The 19,462-nt window shown below is 38.6% G+C and overlaps 2 protein-coding genes across 2 annotated transcripts in view; one reads left to right on the top strand and one right to left on the bottom strand.

Annotated features, from left to right (window-relative positions):
- The window catches only part of ZKSCAN5 (zinc finger with KRAB and SCAN domains 5), a 32,273-nt gene extending 21,781 nt beyond the window's left edge, over positions 1-10,492 (bottom strand). Inside the window, 2 exon segments of the mRNA XM_043999586.1 lie at positions 2,129-2,267; positions 9,166-10,492. Of these exon segments, the coding sequence (XP_043855521.1) occupies positions 2,129-2,267; positions 9,166-9,576 (550 nt within the window). The 5' untranslated portion in view covers positions 9,577-10,492.
- Positions 1-19,462, top strand: part of LOC122752702 (zinc finger protein 850-like) — a 1,092,329-nt gene that overhangs the window by 914,997 nt on the left and 157,870 nt on the right.

The following is a 19,462-nucleotide window of genomic DNA, read 5'->3' as shown; positions in this document are numbered from 1 at the left end:
GGGATCTGAATGTCAAAGTAAAAAAAGGAAGAATAAATCTGAAAAATAGAAAAACTGGTATGACTACCAAATTATTAGATAACTCTTAAAAGACAGTGGAGATCTGAATATAAGAGTGGTATCCAGTTAGATAATGAAGCCCCCTTCAATCAGAGGATAAATGGAAGTAGGGGGCAGGAGGGGTCAGCTTCTACTGTACTACCAGGGAGAGGGTAAGGAATGCAGTTGGGAAATCCTAAGGGACTTGAGGAGGACAACCTAAGAATCAAACAGAGTTGGGTATGAAGAAAAGGAAATACAAGAGGAATTATTTCTGATTTAGATTTAGATTTAGAAAGAGAACAAAAATATGTAGACTAACTTCATAATAGTTTTACAGGAAACAAATGATTGGTATTAGGTCACTAATAGTTCACTTTCCATAATTTTTGATATAAGTTAGAAAATTGGCATGTGAAGGTGAAGTAAGACATGAACGGAGAAAACATTTTAAGGACACAATAAAGCACAGCTTCAAAGAACTTGGTATGATAATTACTTTATGGGAAATAGCAGAATCAGCCAAGCATGCTGTAATTAAGTAAAGGAGGATTCCTTTTGAGCTTTGGAAGGCAGAGTCTAAGAGAGATATTTACAAACAGTAGTAGACTCTATAAATAGTAGCAAAATATAACATATATACATTAGAAAGGGGCTTTTGTGTAGCTTTTATTTTCCGGTCATATCTACAAATACAGTGTAACTATCAGCAATACTTTCAACTACAAAGAAGGGATGCACCTGTGGAATCTGACCCTCACCTGTATGGGTCAGCTAGCTCCTCACTCAGAACTCCTTAAAGTCATCCCTTCTCTCTCCTTCTTCCAATAAGTTGCCAAGTGCTATCTATTCTTCTACAGAGTCTCCACCTCTACATCTATTCCCTTCTGTCTGCTTTCACTGAACCCTAATTCAAGCCCTTATCACCTCTTACTTATTATGATACCATTATAACTGGTTTTCCTAATTTCGCTTTTTCCTTTAGTCCATCTTTAACACTGCTGCATTAGCAATCTCACTAATGTATCATTATTACAGGATTCTTCTACTTAAAAACCTTCATGACGCCATTACCTACAGATGAATGTATTCTTTATCCTGGCTTCTTGGCACTCTAGAGGGCAGCTAGGTGGCACAGTGGATAGAGCACTAGGCATCACATCAAGAAGACCTGAGTTCAAATTCTACCTCAGAAACTTACTGGCTGCAAAACCTAGGAAAAGTAACTTGACCTCTGTTTGCCTCAATTTCTTCAACTGTACAATGGGGATAATAATAGCACCAGGGTTTTAGAAGAAGCAAATGAGATAATACTTATAAAGTGCTTCACACAGTGCCTGGAACGTAGTAGGTGTGATATAAATGCAAGCTATTATTTATCTGTTCACTTATTAATTTGCTATTACTGTTGCTACTGTTTTTATTCATATGGTTCCCACTTCCTTTAATCTCCCATTACTCTTCTTCTGGTACACTTCAGTAAAATGAAAATTCCTTTGAGGGCAGTTGTTTCATTTTTGTCCTTATATACCAAACACCTAGTACAGTGCTTTGCACACATAATGATTACTGAACTACAATCCAGGCCAAATGGACTACTCATCCTGCTCTCTTCCATCTCTGTTCCTGCCTTCCCCGTTCCATGTACTGAAATCTCTGCCTTCAATGCCTACCTCAGGTGCTAGCTCTTTCCCTAATCCCCCTCTCCCCCCAGCAAAAGGGATCTCTTCCTGGATGTTTCATGATATTTTGTCTGGACATCTCATTCTGCCTTATAGTAATATATTTATTTATGTATATGTCTTACCCCTTCTATTGACCTAAATAATTCTTGAGGGCAGGGGCCATGTCTTATTTCATCTTCATAGTCCCAGTTTATACACTTTAGACTATAGTATAAAGCTGAATAACTGTTAAACTGAATTAAACTTCTTTGATCTGAACTCTAACCTCAGTCCTCAACTTCACACCCTTCTAGTGATAGTTTACTTTTCTTTCTCAGAGTTCCCTTTTCCTTGTTATGGCCAACACTCCCACTTTCCATTCTATATTTTCCTGTGCCCATCAATGAACAGTGCTGCTCCCTCACCATTTGCCTCCAAGGAGAGAGGTTTCTGGGGACCACTCTCAGGTTGGATGTCCATGGATTGGAGCTGGATATTCAGGGACTCCTGCACCATTCTCTGTTGCATCATTTCCTGAAGGGGTACTTCTGGATAGCCAACAACCTAGGGACAACAAATAAGCATCACTTCAGAGAACAGGCCTTCATATTAGACACGTAAAATATAAAGGAGGAACCAAAATAGCTATTTTCACAGGTAGCAAGGCAAAACATGAGACTAAGAGATGGGAGATAGAGATTAATAGCAAAAGCCAATTCTAATAATTCATCTTCTCTTGGTTCTCACCTTGGTCTCAAAGAGCTTTGGGTCTAAGGCAGTAAGGTGTTGTAGATTCTGTCACCTTGAACAAGTTACTTAATATTGCTAAGCCTCGACTTCCTCATCTACAGAATGAATAGGTTACCAATATCCTTGGCTCCTGGGGTAAAGACTCGCTATTCAACAAAAACTTCTGGGAAAACTGAATAGCAGTCTTGTAAAAATTATGTTTGAGGGCAGCTAGGTGGCACAGTGAATAGAGTGCCAGACCTGGAGTCAGTAAGACCTGAGTTAAATCCAACCCCAGACAGCTGTCTGACACTGGGCAAGTCACTTAACTCCATTTGCCTCAGTTTCCTCATATGTAAAATAAGTTGGAGAAGGAAATGGCAAACCACTCTAGTGTGTGTCAAGATAATGGAACTCAGGGGTTCACCTGGAGATTGATCTGGGCTGACTGAGTTGGGGAAGAGCGACTGACTGGCATACTAAATTGTAAGCACATCTGGCTGGTACTTAAGGGTACTTAATGAATTTGAATGACACTAGCCAATCAGCTTGAGGAACCTTTCATTTCTGGGAGGGGAGCAGGAAGCAGGAAGCAGACACTGGAGGAGGCTTCTTCCTCTTTGGCTGTGTGGTGGCAGAGAACTTCAGAAGGGAGAGATTAGGAAGGCTAGGTTTGCCAGGTTATAGGAAATCTGTTCTCCATCATTCTTTCTTTTACTATTTTTTCAATAAACTCTTTAAAAACCTAAACTCGGGGGCACCGGTCCTGGAATCAGGAGTACCTGAGTTCAAATCCGGCCTCGGACACTTAACACTTACTAGCTGTGTGACCCTGGGCAAGTCACTTAACCCCAACTGCCTCACTAAAAAAAAAAAAAAAAACCTAAACTCGTTTATCAGTGATTTTAGTCAGTTTCCCCCCAAAACTGGGGGGAAAGATTAGAACCCACATTTAGAATCTTAAATTACACAAGTGTCTTTACCAAGAAAACCTCAAAGGGGGTCAAGAAAAATCAGACATGACTGAAATGACTGAACAACAAGAAGAAATTAGGTTTAGACCAGCACCTCACACCAGATGTGATGATTAGTTCCAAATGGATATGATTTAGATATACAAAATTACAGCATAGCCCCAGCTAGGTGGCACAGTGGATAAAGCACCGGCCCTGGATTCAGGAGGACCTGAGTTCAAATCCAGCCTCAGACACTTGACATTTACTAGCCGTGTGACCCTGGGCAAGTCACTTAACCCTCACTGCCCTGCAAAAAAAAAAAATCACACGATAAACAAATTAGAAAAACAAGAAAGAAGTGTGGATATATGAATGGAAGAAGAGTTCAAAACCAAACATGAGAGGATCACAAAAGATAAAATGGACAATTTTGAGTACATAAAATTAAAAAGGGTTCTGTGCAACAAAATAAAGCTAAAATTAGGTACAGTAACTGGGAAATAAACTCTTTACAATATCAAGTTTCTAAAACAAAGGTCTCGTTTCCAAGCTACATAAAGATTTGATTAAAGTTTAATATAAAAAGTCATTCCTTAGCTCAAAAAGGATATTCAAAATCAATTGAGAGAAGCAGAAGAAAAAATGGGGAGAGAAATTAAAGCAACACAAGAAAACTATGAAAAAGGAATCAGCAGTTTGGAAAAGGAAGCACAAAGATTGACTGAAGAAAACAATTCCTTAAAAAATTCATTGGGCCAAATGGAAAAGGAGATGCATAATATCACTGAAGAAAACAATGCCTTAAAAATTCTAATTGGACAGTTGGAAGCTAATGACTCTATGAGACACCAGGAATCAGTCAAATAGAATCAAAAGAATGAAAAAAGAGAAGAAAATGTGAAAAAGTCATTCCTCAACTGATAAATGGTCATAAAACATAAATAGATGATTGTCAAAGAAAGAAAACCAAGCTATCAACAGCCACATGAGAAAATGCTCCAAATAACTAAGAATTAGAGAAATGCAACACCCAGAAGATTGGTAAAGACCAAAAATAAAAAAGCCAAATGTTGGAAGGGATACCATTATAGGTGGAGATTAAAGGTCTAGAAATTCTGTAAAACAATTTGAAATGATGCCCAAAGTCACTAAATTGGGCATACTTTTCTTATTCAGTGATACCACTACTATGTCAATATCCCCAAAGAAATCAAAGGAAGAGAAAAAGGATCATATATACAAAAATATTTGTAGCAGATCCTTTTAGAGTGGAAAAGAACTGTAAATTAAGAGGCTATCCATGATACATAAATGTAATAGAATACTATTGTGCAATATGATAAAAGAAATGCTTTCAAAGAAACTTGTAAAGACTTACATAGACTGATGCAAAGTAAAGTAAGAAAAACCAGGAGAATAATTTATACCAAAGTTTCTTAAACTGTGGGTCATGACCCCACATGGGCTCATTAAAAATATGGCAATAGTAAAAGGTTATGTATACCTATTTTATATACCTATATACCTAGGACAACATAAAAATTTCTCTAGCAAGATGCCTATCAATTTGGGGAGTGGCTGAACAAGTTGTGATATATGAATATAATGGAATACTATGGTACTATAAGAAATGATGAGCAGGCAGATTTCAGAAAAACCTGGAAAGACTTAAATGGACTGATGCCGAGTAAAGTGAGTAGAACCAGAACATTGTACACATTAACAGCAACACTGTGTGACAACCAACTGTTAAAGACTTAGCCCTTCTCAGCAATACAATTCCAAAGGACTGATGATTGGAAAATGCTCTCTACATCCAGAAAAAAAGAACTGTGAAATCTGAATGCAGAATGAACCATACTATTTCTACTTTTTTTCTTTTTTTGAAGTTTTTCCCTTGTTCTAATTCTTTTTTCACAACATGATTAATGGGGAAATAAGTTTTATGTGATTGTAAATATATAATCTATATCAGATTGCTTTCTGTCTTGGGAGAGGGAAGAGAGGAAGAAAAATTTGGAACTCAAAATCTTAAAAACAAATGTTGAAAACTATTTTTACATGTAACTGGAAAAAATACTATTAAGATTAAAAAAAATTTTCTCCAAAAAAATTTTTTAAAATAACATTTCTCCAGCAAAAAGCGGTCACGAGTGGGAAGAAGTTTAAGAAGCCCAGATTTATACAACAATGCAAAAACAAGTTATTTTGAAAGATCATCAATACAATGAACAATCATGACTCCAGAAAATTGATGAGAAAACACACTGTCTTCTTCCTGACAGAAAAGTGTTAAACTCAAAATTCAGAATGACACATGCAATTCTAGACATGGTCAATGTGCAAATTTTTTTTACTCAACTTTGCATATTTGTTAAAAGTGTTTTGTTTTTCCTTTTTAAAAAAAAATTGAGGAAAGAGAAGAGAAAGAAAACAAAATGTTTTCGGTAAAAAAATAAATAAATAAAATTAGTGGATTGGATCAGTTTTTCTCTAAGGTCTCTTCCAGTTTTAACAATCTATGATCCCAAGTCCATATCTCTGCAGTTTTCCAATCATTCCTTATACAGGGACATGTATGTTGGCAGGCACTGGGTCATTTGGCTATCAAGCCCTCAAATCATATCATTTTCCTCCTCCCCACTACCAAATTAGAAAACTTTCCTGCTTGTAGTCTCAAACTGTCAGTGCTAAATGGGACTTCAGAGGCTTTTCTAATCCAAGCTGTATCTGGACTGGAATCACCTCTACAAAATAAACTGAAGACCTCAAGGGAAGGGAAAGCTATCATCTCCCAAGGCAACTTCTTTTTTTTCTTTTTCTTTTTGCAGGGCAATGAGGGTTAAGTGACTTGCCCAGGGTCACATAGCTAGTACGCGTCAAGTGTCTGAGGCTGGATTTGAACTCAGGTCCTTTTGAATCCAGGGCCGGTGCTCTATCCACTGCACCACCTAGCTGCCCAAGGCAACTTCTTTCACTTCTGAATAGGTCTAATTAACTGAAAGTTTTTCTTTATCTCAATCCTGAATTTGCCTCTCTAAAATTTCTACTCCAGTTCTTCCCAGTCTGGTTTCAGTCTGCATTACTTCACTGAAACCTGCCTTTCTGGTGTTACTAGTGACCTTCTAATGAATAAATCCAACCATCTTTTCTTAGTCATCTTATTTGATCTTTCTGCATGATACTTCCAACCAGATTCTTTAGACTACCCTCTTCCCTCTAGCTTTTCTGACATGTTTATTTCTTGATTCTCCTGTGCCTCCAACTGCTCCTTCACAGTTCTTCTGGCCCTTAAATGTCCTTCAAGGCCCTGTTTTTGGCTCTCTTTTCTTTCTCCATATGTCTCCTCTGGCAATCTCATTCACTCCCATGCTTCAATTATCCCCTCTACACAATGACTTGCAAATCTAGCATCTCCCATCGATATGAGACACTTTAGAAAAATTCTGCATGTCCAAAACTAAACTTATTATCTTACCTCCAAGTCAAATTTAAGTCAACAAGCATTTATGTGCCTGGGCTTATACTAAGGGCTGCGGGTACAAAGAAAGACAAAAACAGTCAGAAAGCCCACAATGTAATGGGGAAGTCACTCTGCAAATAGCTATGTTTAAACAAGATATACACAAAGGATAAATTGGAGATAATCTGAGGGAAGGCACTAGCATACTAAAAAACAAAACAAAACAAAGAAAAACCTTGCCCTTTCTTTCAACTCCTCTTTCTTTGATAATGAAAGGTCTCCTCCCTCTCCCTCTCCCTCTCTCCCTCTCTCTCTCTCTCTCTCTCAATCTATCTCTCTCTCTCTCTCTCCCTCCTTCCCTCCCTCCCTCTTTCCCTCTCTCCCTCTCTCTCTCCCAGCCAACCCTGGAGTCACCTTTGACTCTATGTTTTTTTCCACTCCTCACATCCTTAAGTTCCCAGTTTCAGAGATCAGTACTTATCTATTGCATCTATCCCTCCTATCTACCCACAGTACAAGGACTCTTATTTCCTTTCACTCAGACTATTATAACAGCCTCCTAATTGGTCTCTCTGTCACCCTTTTCTAAACCATTACTCACAACATTGCTAAAGTAATCTTCCTAATACATAATTCTGATCACATCACTCTCCTGCTCAAAAATTTTCTGGTTTCCTACGGTCTCAAGGATAAAAAATAAAACTCCTTACTATGGCTTTCAAAACCTTAGTGCAGACCCAACTTTCTGTTGCATTCTTATTTCACACACTTCTAGTGTGCCCCAGACAAACTAGACTAAACATCAGTTACTGAATCTCTTCCTGCCCTCTACCACCTCCATCTGATAGATTGTCCACCATGCCTAGAATGGAGTCCCTCCACATCTCTGCCCTTTGAGGAAGAAACACTAGTGAGCCCAATTAACAGAAAAGCACTAAAAGGTGAGGACACACAGAAAATACTAGAAATTGCTAAAGGATAAAGTATCAAAGGAAAAAGAAAAATTTATCACAGATACTAGCAAGATTGGTACAGAAAAATACAAAGTGAGTTGAGCACCCCCTTATGTGCATAGCAATGAGTAGCTAATAGGAAAAATTTTAAAAAGTCAAAAGTTTATTTTCCTTTATCAAAGACCATGTTTTCTTGTTAACCTTGGTGCTTATATCTCCACAGCTGGAAACAAAGAACCACTGTTTATAAAATGTCTATGAAACAGTGCCTAACATAATCCCACTCCATCTAGTTACCTTAAGCAATCTCTTTATCTGTCTGCAATTGATTATATAATAGAGCTCTTTTTGTAGTATACTTCCCTTTAGAGAGTAGCCTCTTTAGGGGCAGTTAATATCTGATTCTGAGGTCTTTTCTCACTCCCTACAGTATTTTGCCCAATGAACACTATAAACTAATGATGCTGACCCCTTTACAAAGCTGTTCAGAGTGGTTAAGTATTAGTCTAAAGTAGTACCTTGGGAGCAGTTTATTAATGTTCTGATAGAATTTGGCTGATAGTACAAAAGAACCAAATGAGCTTAGTGGAAAGGGAGCAAGTGGTAGCAGAGCAAGAAGAAAATTTAGCAGTTCCCTCAGTCATTATCTAAAATCAAGGTTGTCTTAGGTTGGAGGTGCTGCTACTTCAATTTTAAAGGATGAAATGTTAATAGGCCATTGGAAACCTTGCCCCAAAACACCAGGACCAAAAGGTTCTGTCCTGTTCCATGCCTAAAGTAGCACCCAGAGTACTCACAAAGAATGAACCTGTGAAGTGTCTAAAGTGAGGAAAAGGAGTTTCTAGAGAGAAATCCAGAGAACAGCCAGAAGCCCAAAGTGACCTGAGGCACGGGAAAAAGAAAAACCATTACAGAAAAAACAAGGAAATCCACCCATCTCCCCCCATAAGAACAGTGAAAATGAGACGTTAAAAGTCCATAACTGCTCCAGATAGGCACAATGAATAGTTTTTCTTTTTTTAATGTTGAGAAATCTTTATTATGCACTATCATGCTCCTTAAGACAAGGGATTTGTTTCATTTGTTTTTAATATTTGAAAACCTAGTGCCTTGCACAGTGCCTGACATATAGCAGGCATTTAATAAATGCTTGCTTGAGCCAAGGACTCAGGTAGAACCTAAGAGAACAACAACAACAAAAAATCCTGATGGGGTATCGGAGTGCAAAGAACTCTATGGACACTTTTCCAATGTTTCCCTTAATTGAACCAATATTAGGTGATTCCCATGTCACCTCCTTAATTCCCTTCTATTTCCTCACTGTCTAGATTAGCTGGGATTTTTTTTTTTTTGCTCCTCACCTCTTCTCCTTGTTCATCAAAGTCTCTCTGTAATTCCTCCAACAAAACCACAGCCTCCTCCCCACTTTCTGGATGATGTTCTCTCACCCATGCCTGAAGTTGCCCAGGCAAGATGGCCAGGAACTGTTCCAGCACTAGCAGCTCTAGGATTTGTTCCTTTGTGTGCATCTCTGGCCTCAACCACTCACAACAAAGCACTCTTAGTTGGCTGAGAGCCTCCCGGGGCCCTGATGCTTCATAGTACTGGAACTGCCTGAAGCGCTGGTTAAAAGTCTCCATACTGGGAGGGTTGTTCTCCTGCATCCAGGTGCAATCTTCTTCCTCCACTTTCACTATCAGAAGTCCTTCTTGCTCCTGTGGAGGATGAACTGTAGTGGGTAGGGCTGCAGCGTCTCTTGACTCTCTGGGCATGATTCACACCCCCAAAGGAATGTTTCACTATAAGGTCTGACCTGTGGAGATCAAACCCACTTCTGCTCTTAAAAGAACTCTTGAATGGCACTTTAGGTAGAATGCAACCTAATGATATATTAAAAATAATTATTAGCATAAAGAAATAAAGTTCATGTAAATGCTAACATGAAGAAAATTTACTGAAGGTTAACCATAAAAACAAATTTGAACCAACTTGAACCAACATAAACCACAGCTCACTTAACTTACAAAGAACTATCCAGATAAGCTGATCCTTTATTAGTGGACCAGATCCCAAATAGCCCAAAGGCTCAACAAGGAAAGAATGAAAAAGGAAAAAAAAAATCGTTCCGTTTAAGATAACAAGACTTGATATACCCCAGATAAGCTTTCCCAGAAGAAACTGCACAGCCCCATTAAAGGCTCAAGTCATCAGCCCATGGAAGTGACCCAGCCCCTGTGACACTGGATCCGAAATATCCGCAGGCACCAACTCAGGACCAGAGACGGGCCTAGTCAGCAAGAGAAGAAGCCGGAACCTCCTCGACAGCCCCAAGGCTCCCTTCCCCTTTGCACGGTCCCTCTCCCTCCAGGGAGTCTCGTTCTTCAGGGAACGGAACTTCCAACAAGGCGGAATCAGAGAAGAAAGTAAGTGGCCCTTTCCAAGAGACACTGGAGGGGCCGGCTCATTCCCCAGACTTCCCAAAACTCACGGGAAATTACTAAATCAATGCCTTCCTTGCCCTTGGCTGGTAGAGCCGCTAAACCCCGCCCCTTCCCCTCCCGGAATAAACTTCCGAGTCCTCTCTAGGAATCCCGGAGGTTTGCATCTCTGTGAGTGGACGACTCTAGCTGCTGACCCGGCTCGGGGCGGAGTCTGGAGAGAAAGAGAATTGGGATTTCTTGGTACCAAACACCAAAGCCCTTTCCTCACACCTGGGAGAAAAAGTAGAACACCCTTCCCCCCCCCTCCACACACATCAACCCCCTGAAAGAGAATAACGGCTCCCCAGCTCCTGTCCTTCCCACATCAGCAGCCACGAGATTCGCTTTAGAAGCTACTGGACCAGAGAAGCAGGGGTGGGAATGGGAAGGGGGCGGGGACGTAGGAGATGCAGCATATTGGGTGGCTCTGAAGGTGGAAACAAATCTTACCCTTTGGGGCGGGACGTTTTGGGGGAGGAGAATGAAGAGAAAGTAAAGGGAGGAGAGAACATGGGGAGCAAGTTTGATTAGTCAGGTAACTCACACCTACCCCTCCCTTTGGCTCTTTGACAGTATGTGGCTGGACGTACTGAGCACTTCAGGTGTCATTCCCTTCCACGACTTCCTGCCGACCCTGAGCCGGATTCTGGCCCCGACCCCATCAGCTCCACATCAGCCACCAATCAGGAGACTGTACTAATTTCCAGATTTCCTTCTCTCTCAAAAGATAGTATTCCTCCAAAAGCCTCTCTCAGAACTACATCCCCAAGCGCTAGCTGACGTAATACATACTCTTTCCTTCCACCCAAAGAGCCAATCAGAGCGTGGAGGTGGGGCTGCTGTGAGAAGCCATCTCTGCTAGGTGTATTGAGTAGATTGAGGTGTACAGCTGTTTATAGGGCCCATAGTTTAAATTCATATAAAACACTTTCCCCTTAGTCATGCACGGTCCCTGAAACTGAGAGGAGAGAATTGTCTTAGTGTCCCTCTCTCTTTTACTCTCTCTTTTTTCTTCTTGTCCACACCACTCTTCCCTTTCCCCAATCAGGTTCTCAATCCTTTTGTTCTCAGGCGATCTCACAATTTTGAAAAAGGGATTGAATAAACATTTATCCCTAGATGTAAATGAGGGATAACCCTGAATGAAAAGCATTTATTAAGGTATACTACTTGCCAAGCACAGCGCTAGTTACTTAGTAGGAAAAAAAAAAGAAAGAAAAGCAAGTGTAATGTCATGAACACAAACCCATCCATGGGGCTAGTTACTGGCCAGATAGTCCTAACCCTGCTCTGATCTGTCAATTTTTCTGCCCCTATACCAGCGATATTCGATGGTTTTTTCTACCTAAATCTGACACTATAGGGTCCGGGGCTGATTGTCAATGTTCCTGTATTTTGAGGGAATTATCTGACCCCCAGGAGTCTCTAAAGTTGAAGTATTAGAAAAGATTTTGCCCCTGGATTTAGTTGTCTCCCACCATCTGAATTGTTTTTTAGGGTAGAGTATAGAAATCCTTCTTCACTTGAAATGTCTGTCTCTGAATTATTAGGAATTATTTTGTTGAACTTATGCCAATAAAACTGGGAATCTAAATTGCATGAATATTTACAAAAATATAAACTTCCCAGATTAACAGAAGAAGAAATAGTAGATATTTTAAAAACCTCTTTTTAGAAAAGGAAATTGAATAAGCCATAAATGAGCTCCCTGCTTTAGAAAAAAACAAAACAAAATTAAATTAAATTTTTTAAAAAAAGACTTCAGGACCAGATAGATTTACAAGTGAATTCTAACGGTTTAAGAACAATAAACAACAAAGATACATCTGGCACTTAGTTTCTCTGGATGCAGCCCTCCATCTCCATCTGGAAACACATCTGGTTAGGGTAGAGCAATTAGTCTGATCTGAGAGGCCCTGAACCCATATGGCTTGGTTTTTGTTTTTGTTTTATTGGTCCTAGGTCAGGAAACTGTACTAGAGAAATTGGGGCCAGTCAGGTTTTGTAGAGGGGAGAAGCTTTGAAGTTTCACTAGGGAAGCCTCTAAGATAGTTGAGGTCAAAAGAAATTGTGTTGGGGTTTGTATGTGGGGAGAAAGCTGTGTCAGGGTAAGGGGAGCTGTATCAGGAAACTGTTGTCCTACCACATCAGGAATGTGAGAAATGATTATTAATAACTGATATCATGGTGAGAGTCAGTGTTCCATCCATCTTCCAAAGTCCTGAACCCCCCACTCCAAAGTCCAGTTTGCTCTCCTTTTTTTTTTTTTTTTGGTGAGGCAATTGGGGTTAAGTGACTTGCCCAGAGTCACACAGCTAGTAAGTGTTAAATGTCTGAGGCCGGATTTGAACTCAGGTCCTGCTGAATCCAGGGCCAGTGCTCTATCCACTGTGCCACCTAGCTGCCCCTCCTTTTTTTCTTAATAAACATTTTTATTTAAAGTTTTGAGTTCCAAATTTATCTCTTCTTCCTTCCCTGAGGCAATAAGCAATCAGATATAGGTTATACATATACAATTACATAAAACATTGCCATATTAGTCATTTTGAATAAGAAAACTTGAATAAAATAAAAAATGAAAGAAAGTGAAAAAATAACATGCTTCAGTCTGTGTTCAATCAATATCAGTTCTTTCTTTGGAGGTGCATAGTATACTTGCTTCATCATTAGTCTTTTGGGATTGTCTTGGATTATTGTATTGCTGAGAATAGTTGTCATTCACAGTTCTTCATCCAACAATATTGCTGTCACCATACACAATGTTCTCCTGGTTCTGCTCACTTCACTATATATCAGTTCATACAAGTCTTTCCAGGCCTTTCTGAAATCATCCTGTTTGTCATTTCTTATCACAATCATATACCACAGCTTGTTTAGCCCAATTGATGGGCATTCCTTTGGCTTCCAGTTCTTAGCCACCGCAAAAAGAGCTGCTATAAATATTTTTGTACAAATATTTCTTTTTTTCCTTTTGGGGATGTCTTTGGGATATAAACCTAGCAGTGGTATTACTGGATCAAAGGGTATGCAGTTTTACAGTCCTTTGGGCATAGTTCCAAATTGCTCTCCAGAATGGTTGGATCAGTTCAGAACTCAACCAACAATGGATCAGTGTCCCAGTTTTCCCACATCCCCTTAAACATCCAATATTTTCCATTTTTGTTATATTTGCCACTCTGATAGGTGTGAGGTGATACCTCAGAGTTGTTTTAATGTGTGTTTCTCTGATCAATAGTGATTTAGAGCATTTTTATATGACTATAAATAGCTTTGATTTCTTTGTATGAAAACTACCTGTTCATATCCTTTAACAATTTATCAATTGGGGAATGACTTTTATTTTTATAAATTTGACTCAGTTCTCTATATATTTGAGAAATGAGGCCTTTGATAAAAAGATACTTGTTTAAACACTTCTTAACCAGTTTTTTGCCTCCCTTATAATCTTGGTTACATTTAGTTTTGTTTCTGCAAAAACTTTTTAATTTTATATAATCAAAATTATTTATTTTATATTTTGTATTGCTCTCTAAATAATCTTTGGTCCTAAATTCTTCCTCTGTCCATAAGTCTGATAGATACAGTTTGCCCTTCCTGATGAAATTAAACTGACTCTCCTCAACCTTGGTCAGGCCCATCCAACCTTGCAAGGAATTTAATCTACAGAGGAGAAGCTCGTTGTGTTCTACTCAAACTTGGCTGGAGACATATGTTTATCTAGATAGGAAGGCCTCTCTGTCCAGAGATTGACTCACTCAGCCCACCCACTGAAATGGAGATACTACTCCCAAGGTTGGGAGTATTCTAGTATAACCCTTCATTTTAATATAGCCTACCTCCAATTAAGTTAACCAATTAGATCATATTGCTGTTAACCAAATAGATTTGATTGCTGTTTGCTGAACCTCCTACTGTTTCAGTGGTATATAAGCTGTGAGCCCCACCACCATGATGGTCTTTGGTCAGAGAGAGATGCTCAATGACCATCCTTTTATTAATAACCCACCAGTCTTGTTAACAAAATAATTAAATTACCCAGAAACTATGTCTCCTATATTTTTAAGCATCACAGGAAAGACCAATGTGGATGCACTGTCCAGAATACCACAAGATACCAAAGCTGTGGTAATATCTAAAGAAGGAAAAGAAGCTATATGCAACAACAAAGGACTAGACTGTATGCTAACAGAAGCTATGTGAATCTCACTTACTTGAACCAAACTTATTTTCCTTAGTTATTAGTGGATTAGAGAAGAGAACAAATGAACTCATGAAATCTAGGACAACACTCTATCATCCTCAAGGGGACTCAAAACCTGAACATTTTAACCAAACTCTAATGAACATGTTAGGAACACTGAGATCAGAAAGAAAATTTCAGTGGAGCCAGCATGTGGCTTTTCTAGTATATACATACAATTTCACCAGAAATGATGCCACCAGCTTTACATCCTACCTGCTGATGTTTGGGTATGAGCCATGTCTACCTACTGACTTATGTTTTGGGGTCTCTGAGGACAGAGAAACTACAGCTGCTCATGACTAGTATGTTCCCAATTGAGAGAAGCTTACCAGCTAGATACATCATCAACCAGGATGAATACTGAAAGAAATAAATGGCAATATGATGTTCATGTTTATTGTCAGCATCTTCAACAAGGTGACAGAGTCCTGCTAAGAAATCCTGGCATTCATGGGGCACACAACTTGGCATACTCATGGAAAGCTACTCCATATCTAGCTGTGAGGATATAGGCAACTTGCCTATTTATGAGGTAGCCCCTGAGACAAGTGAGAGCACACTAAAGATAATTCATCGCAATCACTTATTGCCAATTGGTGAATTAGTTGGTCTCCCAAATAAACAGGTTGAAGATGGGAGACATTAACCTCAGCAGAAGAAGCTTAGCCTGGCAGTCATGCAAAGACTGTCTGATTCAAACATGGCATTACGGACAGATATTTCTTTTTTTTTAATTAATTTTATCAAAAAAAGTTGAATTTGAAATTGGGGAGATGCCCATAAATTGGGGAATGGCTGAATAAATTGTGGGATGAGATTATGATGGAACACTATTGTGCTATAAGAAATAATGAGCAGGATGCAAAGTGACTTACGTGAGCTGATGCAAAGTGAAATGTCCTGTATAAAAAATAACAGCAATAGTGTAAGATAATCTGTTGTGAAGGACTTATTATTTTCAGCAATACAATGATCCAAGACATCTCTGAAGGACTAATGAAAAATTCAATCTATCTGCAGGGAAAGAACAGATGGTATCTGAATACAGATTGAAGCACGATTTTTTGTTAGTTGCTTTTTCTAAAGTTTTGTCTGTTTTCTTTCACAACCTGACTAATGTGGAAATGTTTTGCATGACTACACATATATAACTTATATTGAATTGCTTAAGTTCTTAAGGGGGAAGGAAGAGAGGAAGGGAATTTGGAAGACAAAGTTTTTAAAATCAACATTAAGGGGATGGAGCTATCTCCTTGGAAAAACAACTGACCTAGAAAATAGATCCAGGAGAGATAATTTGAAAATTATTGGACTCCCTGAAAACCATGATCAAAAAAAGGGATTAGACATCATCTTCCAAGAAACAGTCACGGAAAATTGCCCTGATATTCTAGAAGCAGAAGGTAAAATAGAAATTGAGAGAATTTGCTAATCACATCCTGAAAGAAATCCCAAAAGGAAAACTTCCAGGAATATTATAGCCAAATTCCACAGCTCCCAGGTCAAGGAGAAAATACTGTAAGCTGCCAGAAAGAAACAATTCAAGTATGATGGAGCCACAGTCAGGATAACACAAGATCTAGCAACTTCTACATTAAAGGATCAGAGGACATGGAATATGATATTCCAGAGGGCAAAAGAATTGGGATTACAACCAAGAATCACCTAACTAGCAAAACTGAGTATAATCAATAGATGCAGAAAATTATTTTTAACAAAATACAATACCCATTCCTATTAAAAAATTTTTAAACACTGAAAAGCACAGGAATAAGTGGAAGGGAGAGTTTGGGGGAGTAGGGGGCTAAAAGTAATAAATATTGGGGCAGCTAGGTGGCACAATGGATAGAGCACCAGCCCTGGAGTCAGGAGTACCTGAGTTCAAATCCGGCCTCAGACACTTAACACTTACTAGCTGTGTGACCCTGGGCAAGTCACTTAACCCCAATTGCCTCACTAAAAAAAAACAAAAACAAAACAAAAGTAATAAATATTAAAGGAAGAAGAATCTCAAAGACTTTGAACATAAACAGATAAATCAACAGGAAAAACAGTAACAACAGAAGGAAACATAGCCTCCAGATCTAGTAAATATGTACAGGCATTTTTGAATAAATACTGCAAAATGAGAAAAATGATCCAACACATGACAAAAAAGAGAATCCTATGGAGGTAAATGAGAACATGGAAACACAACATGCTATTTCTTAGTGATTTAAAAGAGAAATGAGAAATAAAAGAGCAAAATCTATGTCCCACACAACAAAAATAATGAGCAGAATAGAAAAACTTGAATCTGCAATAGCATCCTAAGCAAAGAAATAAAAGAGAAAACTATTGATCAGGAATGCAAATACATAGAAGTGAAAGACATTTTGAAGCAAAAAGCAAGAAAATTAAAAGAAAATAAGCTCCCTATATAAGCAAAACATACAGGTCTCAAAAACAGGATTAATAGTCAATCTAGGGATGAGAGGTATCCCAGAAGAATATGATGGAACAAAAGCTTTAACACAATAATTAGAAGGAATTAATAGAAGAGAAATGTTTAGAACTTCTAAACACAGAAAATGAAGTTCTAATTGAAAGAATTCACAGATCACCTACAGAAAACAAAAACAAAATAAGGCTACAAACTCCAAGACACATCCTGGTTAAAATGAACAATTCAATAAGAAGGGATAATATCTGTAAAGCATTCAATTTTTGTTTATCCTTGTTCTTTGTAGGGCAAATACGGTGGGGTGTCTTATGTCTGGGACCAGATTTGGGCTTGGGGCCTCCTGGGTCCAGGGCTGGTGCTTTGTCCACTGTGCCACCTAGTTAACCCATGATGACATCTTTAAAATAGGGTTGAGGGGTAGGAGGAATAGACTAGGGGAGGGGGAAGGGGAGAGGCGGACTGGGGAGAGGTAGCTCACATGAAGGAAACAAGAAAAAAACTTATGGAGGGGAGGGGAAGAGGGGGAAGAAATAGGGCAGTAAGTGAACCTTACTATCATCAGAATTGGTTCAAAGAGGGAATAACAGACATACTCAAGTGGGTATGGTAATATATTTTTGCCCTGTGGAAAAGTAGGTGGGGAAGGAGATGGGGGGGTGGGAAGAAGAAGGGAAGGAGGGAAGGGAAGTTGGGGGAGGGAGCTGTAAAAAGCAAAACACTTTCGAGGAAGGTAAAGATATTCTGAATAACAGCAGATGTATGACATATATTGAATTGCTTGACTTCATAGGGAGAGTTGAGGAGGGAGGGAGGAAGAAAAATTTAAGAAAACAGAATTAGATCAAAGACCTTAATCTTATCAGAGTGGGCTCAAGGAGGGAATAACATACATACCAAACTGGGAGGAGTAATCTTTTTAACCCTACAGGAAAGTAGGAGGGGAAGAGGATAAGGGAAGGGTGAATGAATGGAGGGTAGAGCTGGATAGGGGCCAGTCAGTAGCAAAACACTTTTGAGGAGGAATAGGGCAAAATAAGATAGAAAATAGAGTAAATATCATTGGAAGGGAATAGAATGGAAGGAAATCATTATGATGATTGACTACGTGGCAAAACGTGTGGTACTTACTCTGCTGGGCTATTGTGAAGAAAATTCTTTATCAACTTTAAGGTTCTATATAAAAGTTATAATGAACAGGATGCTATCAGAAAAACCTGGAAAGACCCACATGAACTGAGGCAGAGAGAAATGTCCTATATACAAAATAACAGCAAGATGATCTGCTGGGAAGCACATGGTTATTTTCAGCAAGGCAATGATCTAATGTAACTCAGAAGGACTTATGAAAATTGCAATACACCTACAGAGGAAAAAAAGATAGTATCTGAAAACAGACTGAAACACATTTTTTTTGACAACTCTTTAATCTGAAGTCTTGTTTTTATCTGTTTTCTCTCACAACTTAGCTAATGTAGAGATGTTTTCCATGACTACTCATGTATAACTTACATTGAACTGCTTGAGTTCTTGGGGTGGGGTTTGGGAAGGGAGGGAGGAAGAGAAGTTGGAACACAAAGTTTTTAAAAACTGATGTCAAAATTTGCTTTTACATGTAATTTGGAAAATAAAATTCTAAACAAAAATAAAATAAAATCATCAAGACATTTTAAAAAACGAACAATTCAGTTCAGAAACAACAAGTTCTACAAGCCTCAGGAGAAAGCCCTTCAAATACAGGGTGGGCCAAAAGTCATGAAGGGGTTTCAATATATAACTCCTTTATTTTTGTTTTTAATTTACAGTACCATAGCATTATTACAGTATAGATAGGAAATGAATTTACATTACATGTGAAAAATCAAATCTCATAAATGGTGAAAAATAAGGAAAAAATAATTTTCAAAAAGTTATTAAAACATCATGACTTTTGGCTCACCCTATACAAAGGAAAAGACATTCAAATAATGGAAAACTATTAAGTGCCCACTAGAAACAGGAGGAGGGACTGGGATAATATGTTTTGAAGAGCACTAGGGTGACCTATCTTACATATCTAAGCTTAATCATGCTGGACAAAAAAAATGGATATTCAATAATCGAGAAGAGTTTGAATTTTTTAAAAATAGAACTAAATATGTTTTTGCATTTCAAACAACAGAAAATTCAGGAGGCATGAAAAAATACAGATAACAATAGCAACTCAGTCAGAGCAGGAAGAACAGGAAGAAACTTCTTTCTAAATATACACAAGGAGACAAGAGTTAAGGCAGAAATCTGAAAGAGACATCAGAAAAGAGATGAACAGTACCTACAGGTGAATGCAGGATAGAAAGGAATGGGTGATGTGCTTGAGGGCTAACCATGAGAGAAAAGTGGACTTCTGTGGTCTCAGAACCTATAGGAGAGGAGGTGAAGAGGAAGGAAGAAAGACTGAAAAAGGGAGGAAAGAAAAGAGGCCTTACTTTAGAGATGGAAGGGGATTCCACTGATGA

This window comes from Dromiciops gliroides, chromosome 4 (assembly GCF_019393635.1).
Source record: "Dromiciops gliroides isolate mDroGli1 chromosome 4, mDroGli1.pri, whole genome shotgun sequence".
NCBI classification, from domain to species: Eukaryota; Metazoa; Chordata; class Mammalia; order Microbiotheria; family Microbiotheriidae; genus Dromiciops; species Dromiciops gliroides.
This window is presented reverse-complemented; position numbering and strand designations above follow the sequence as displayed.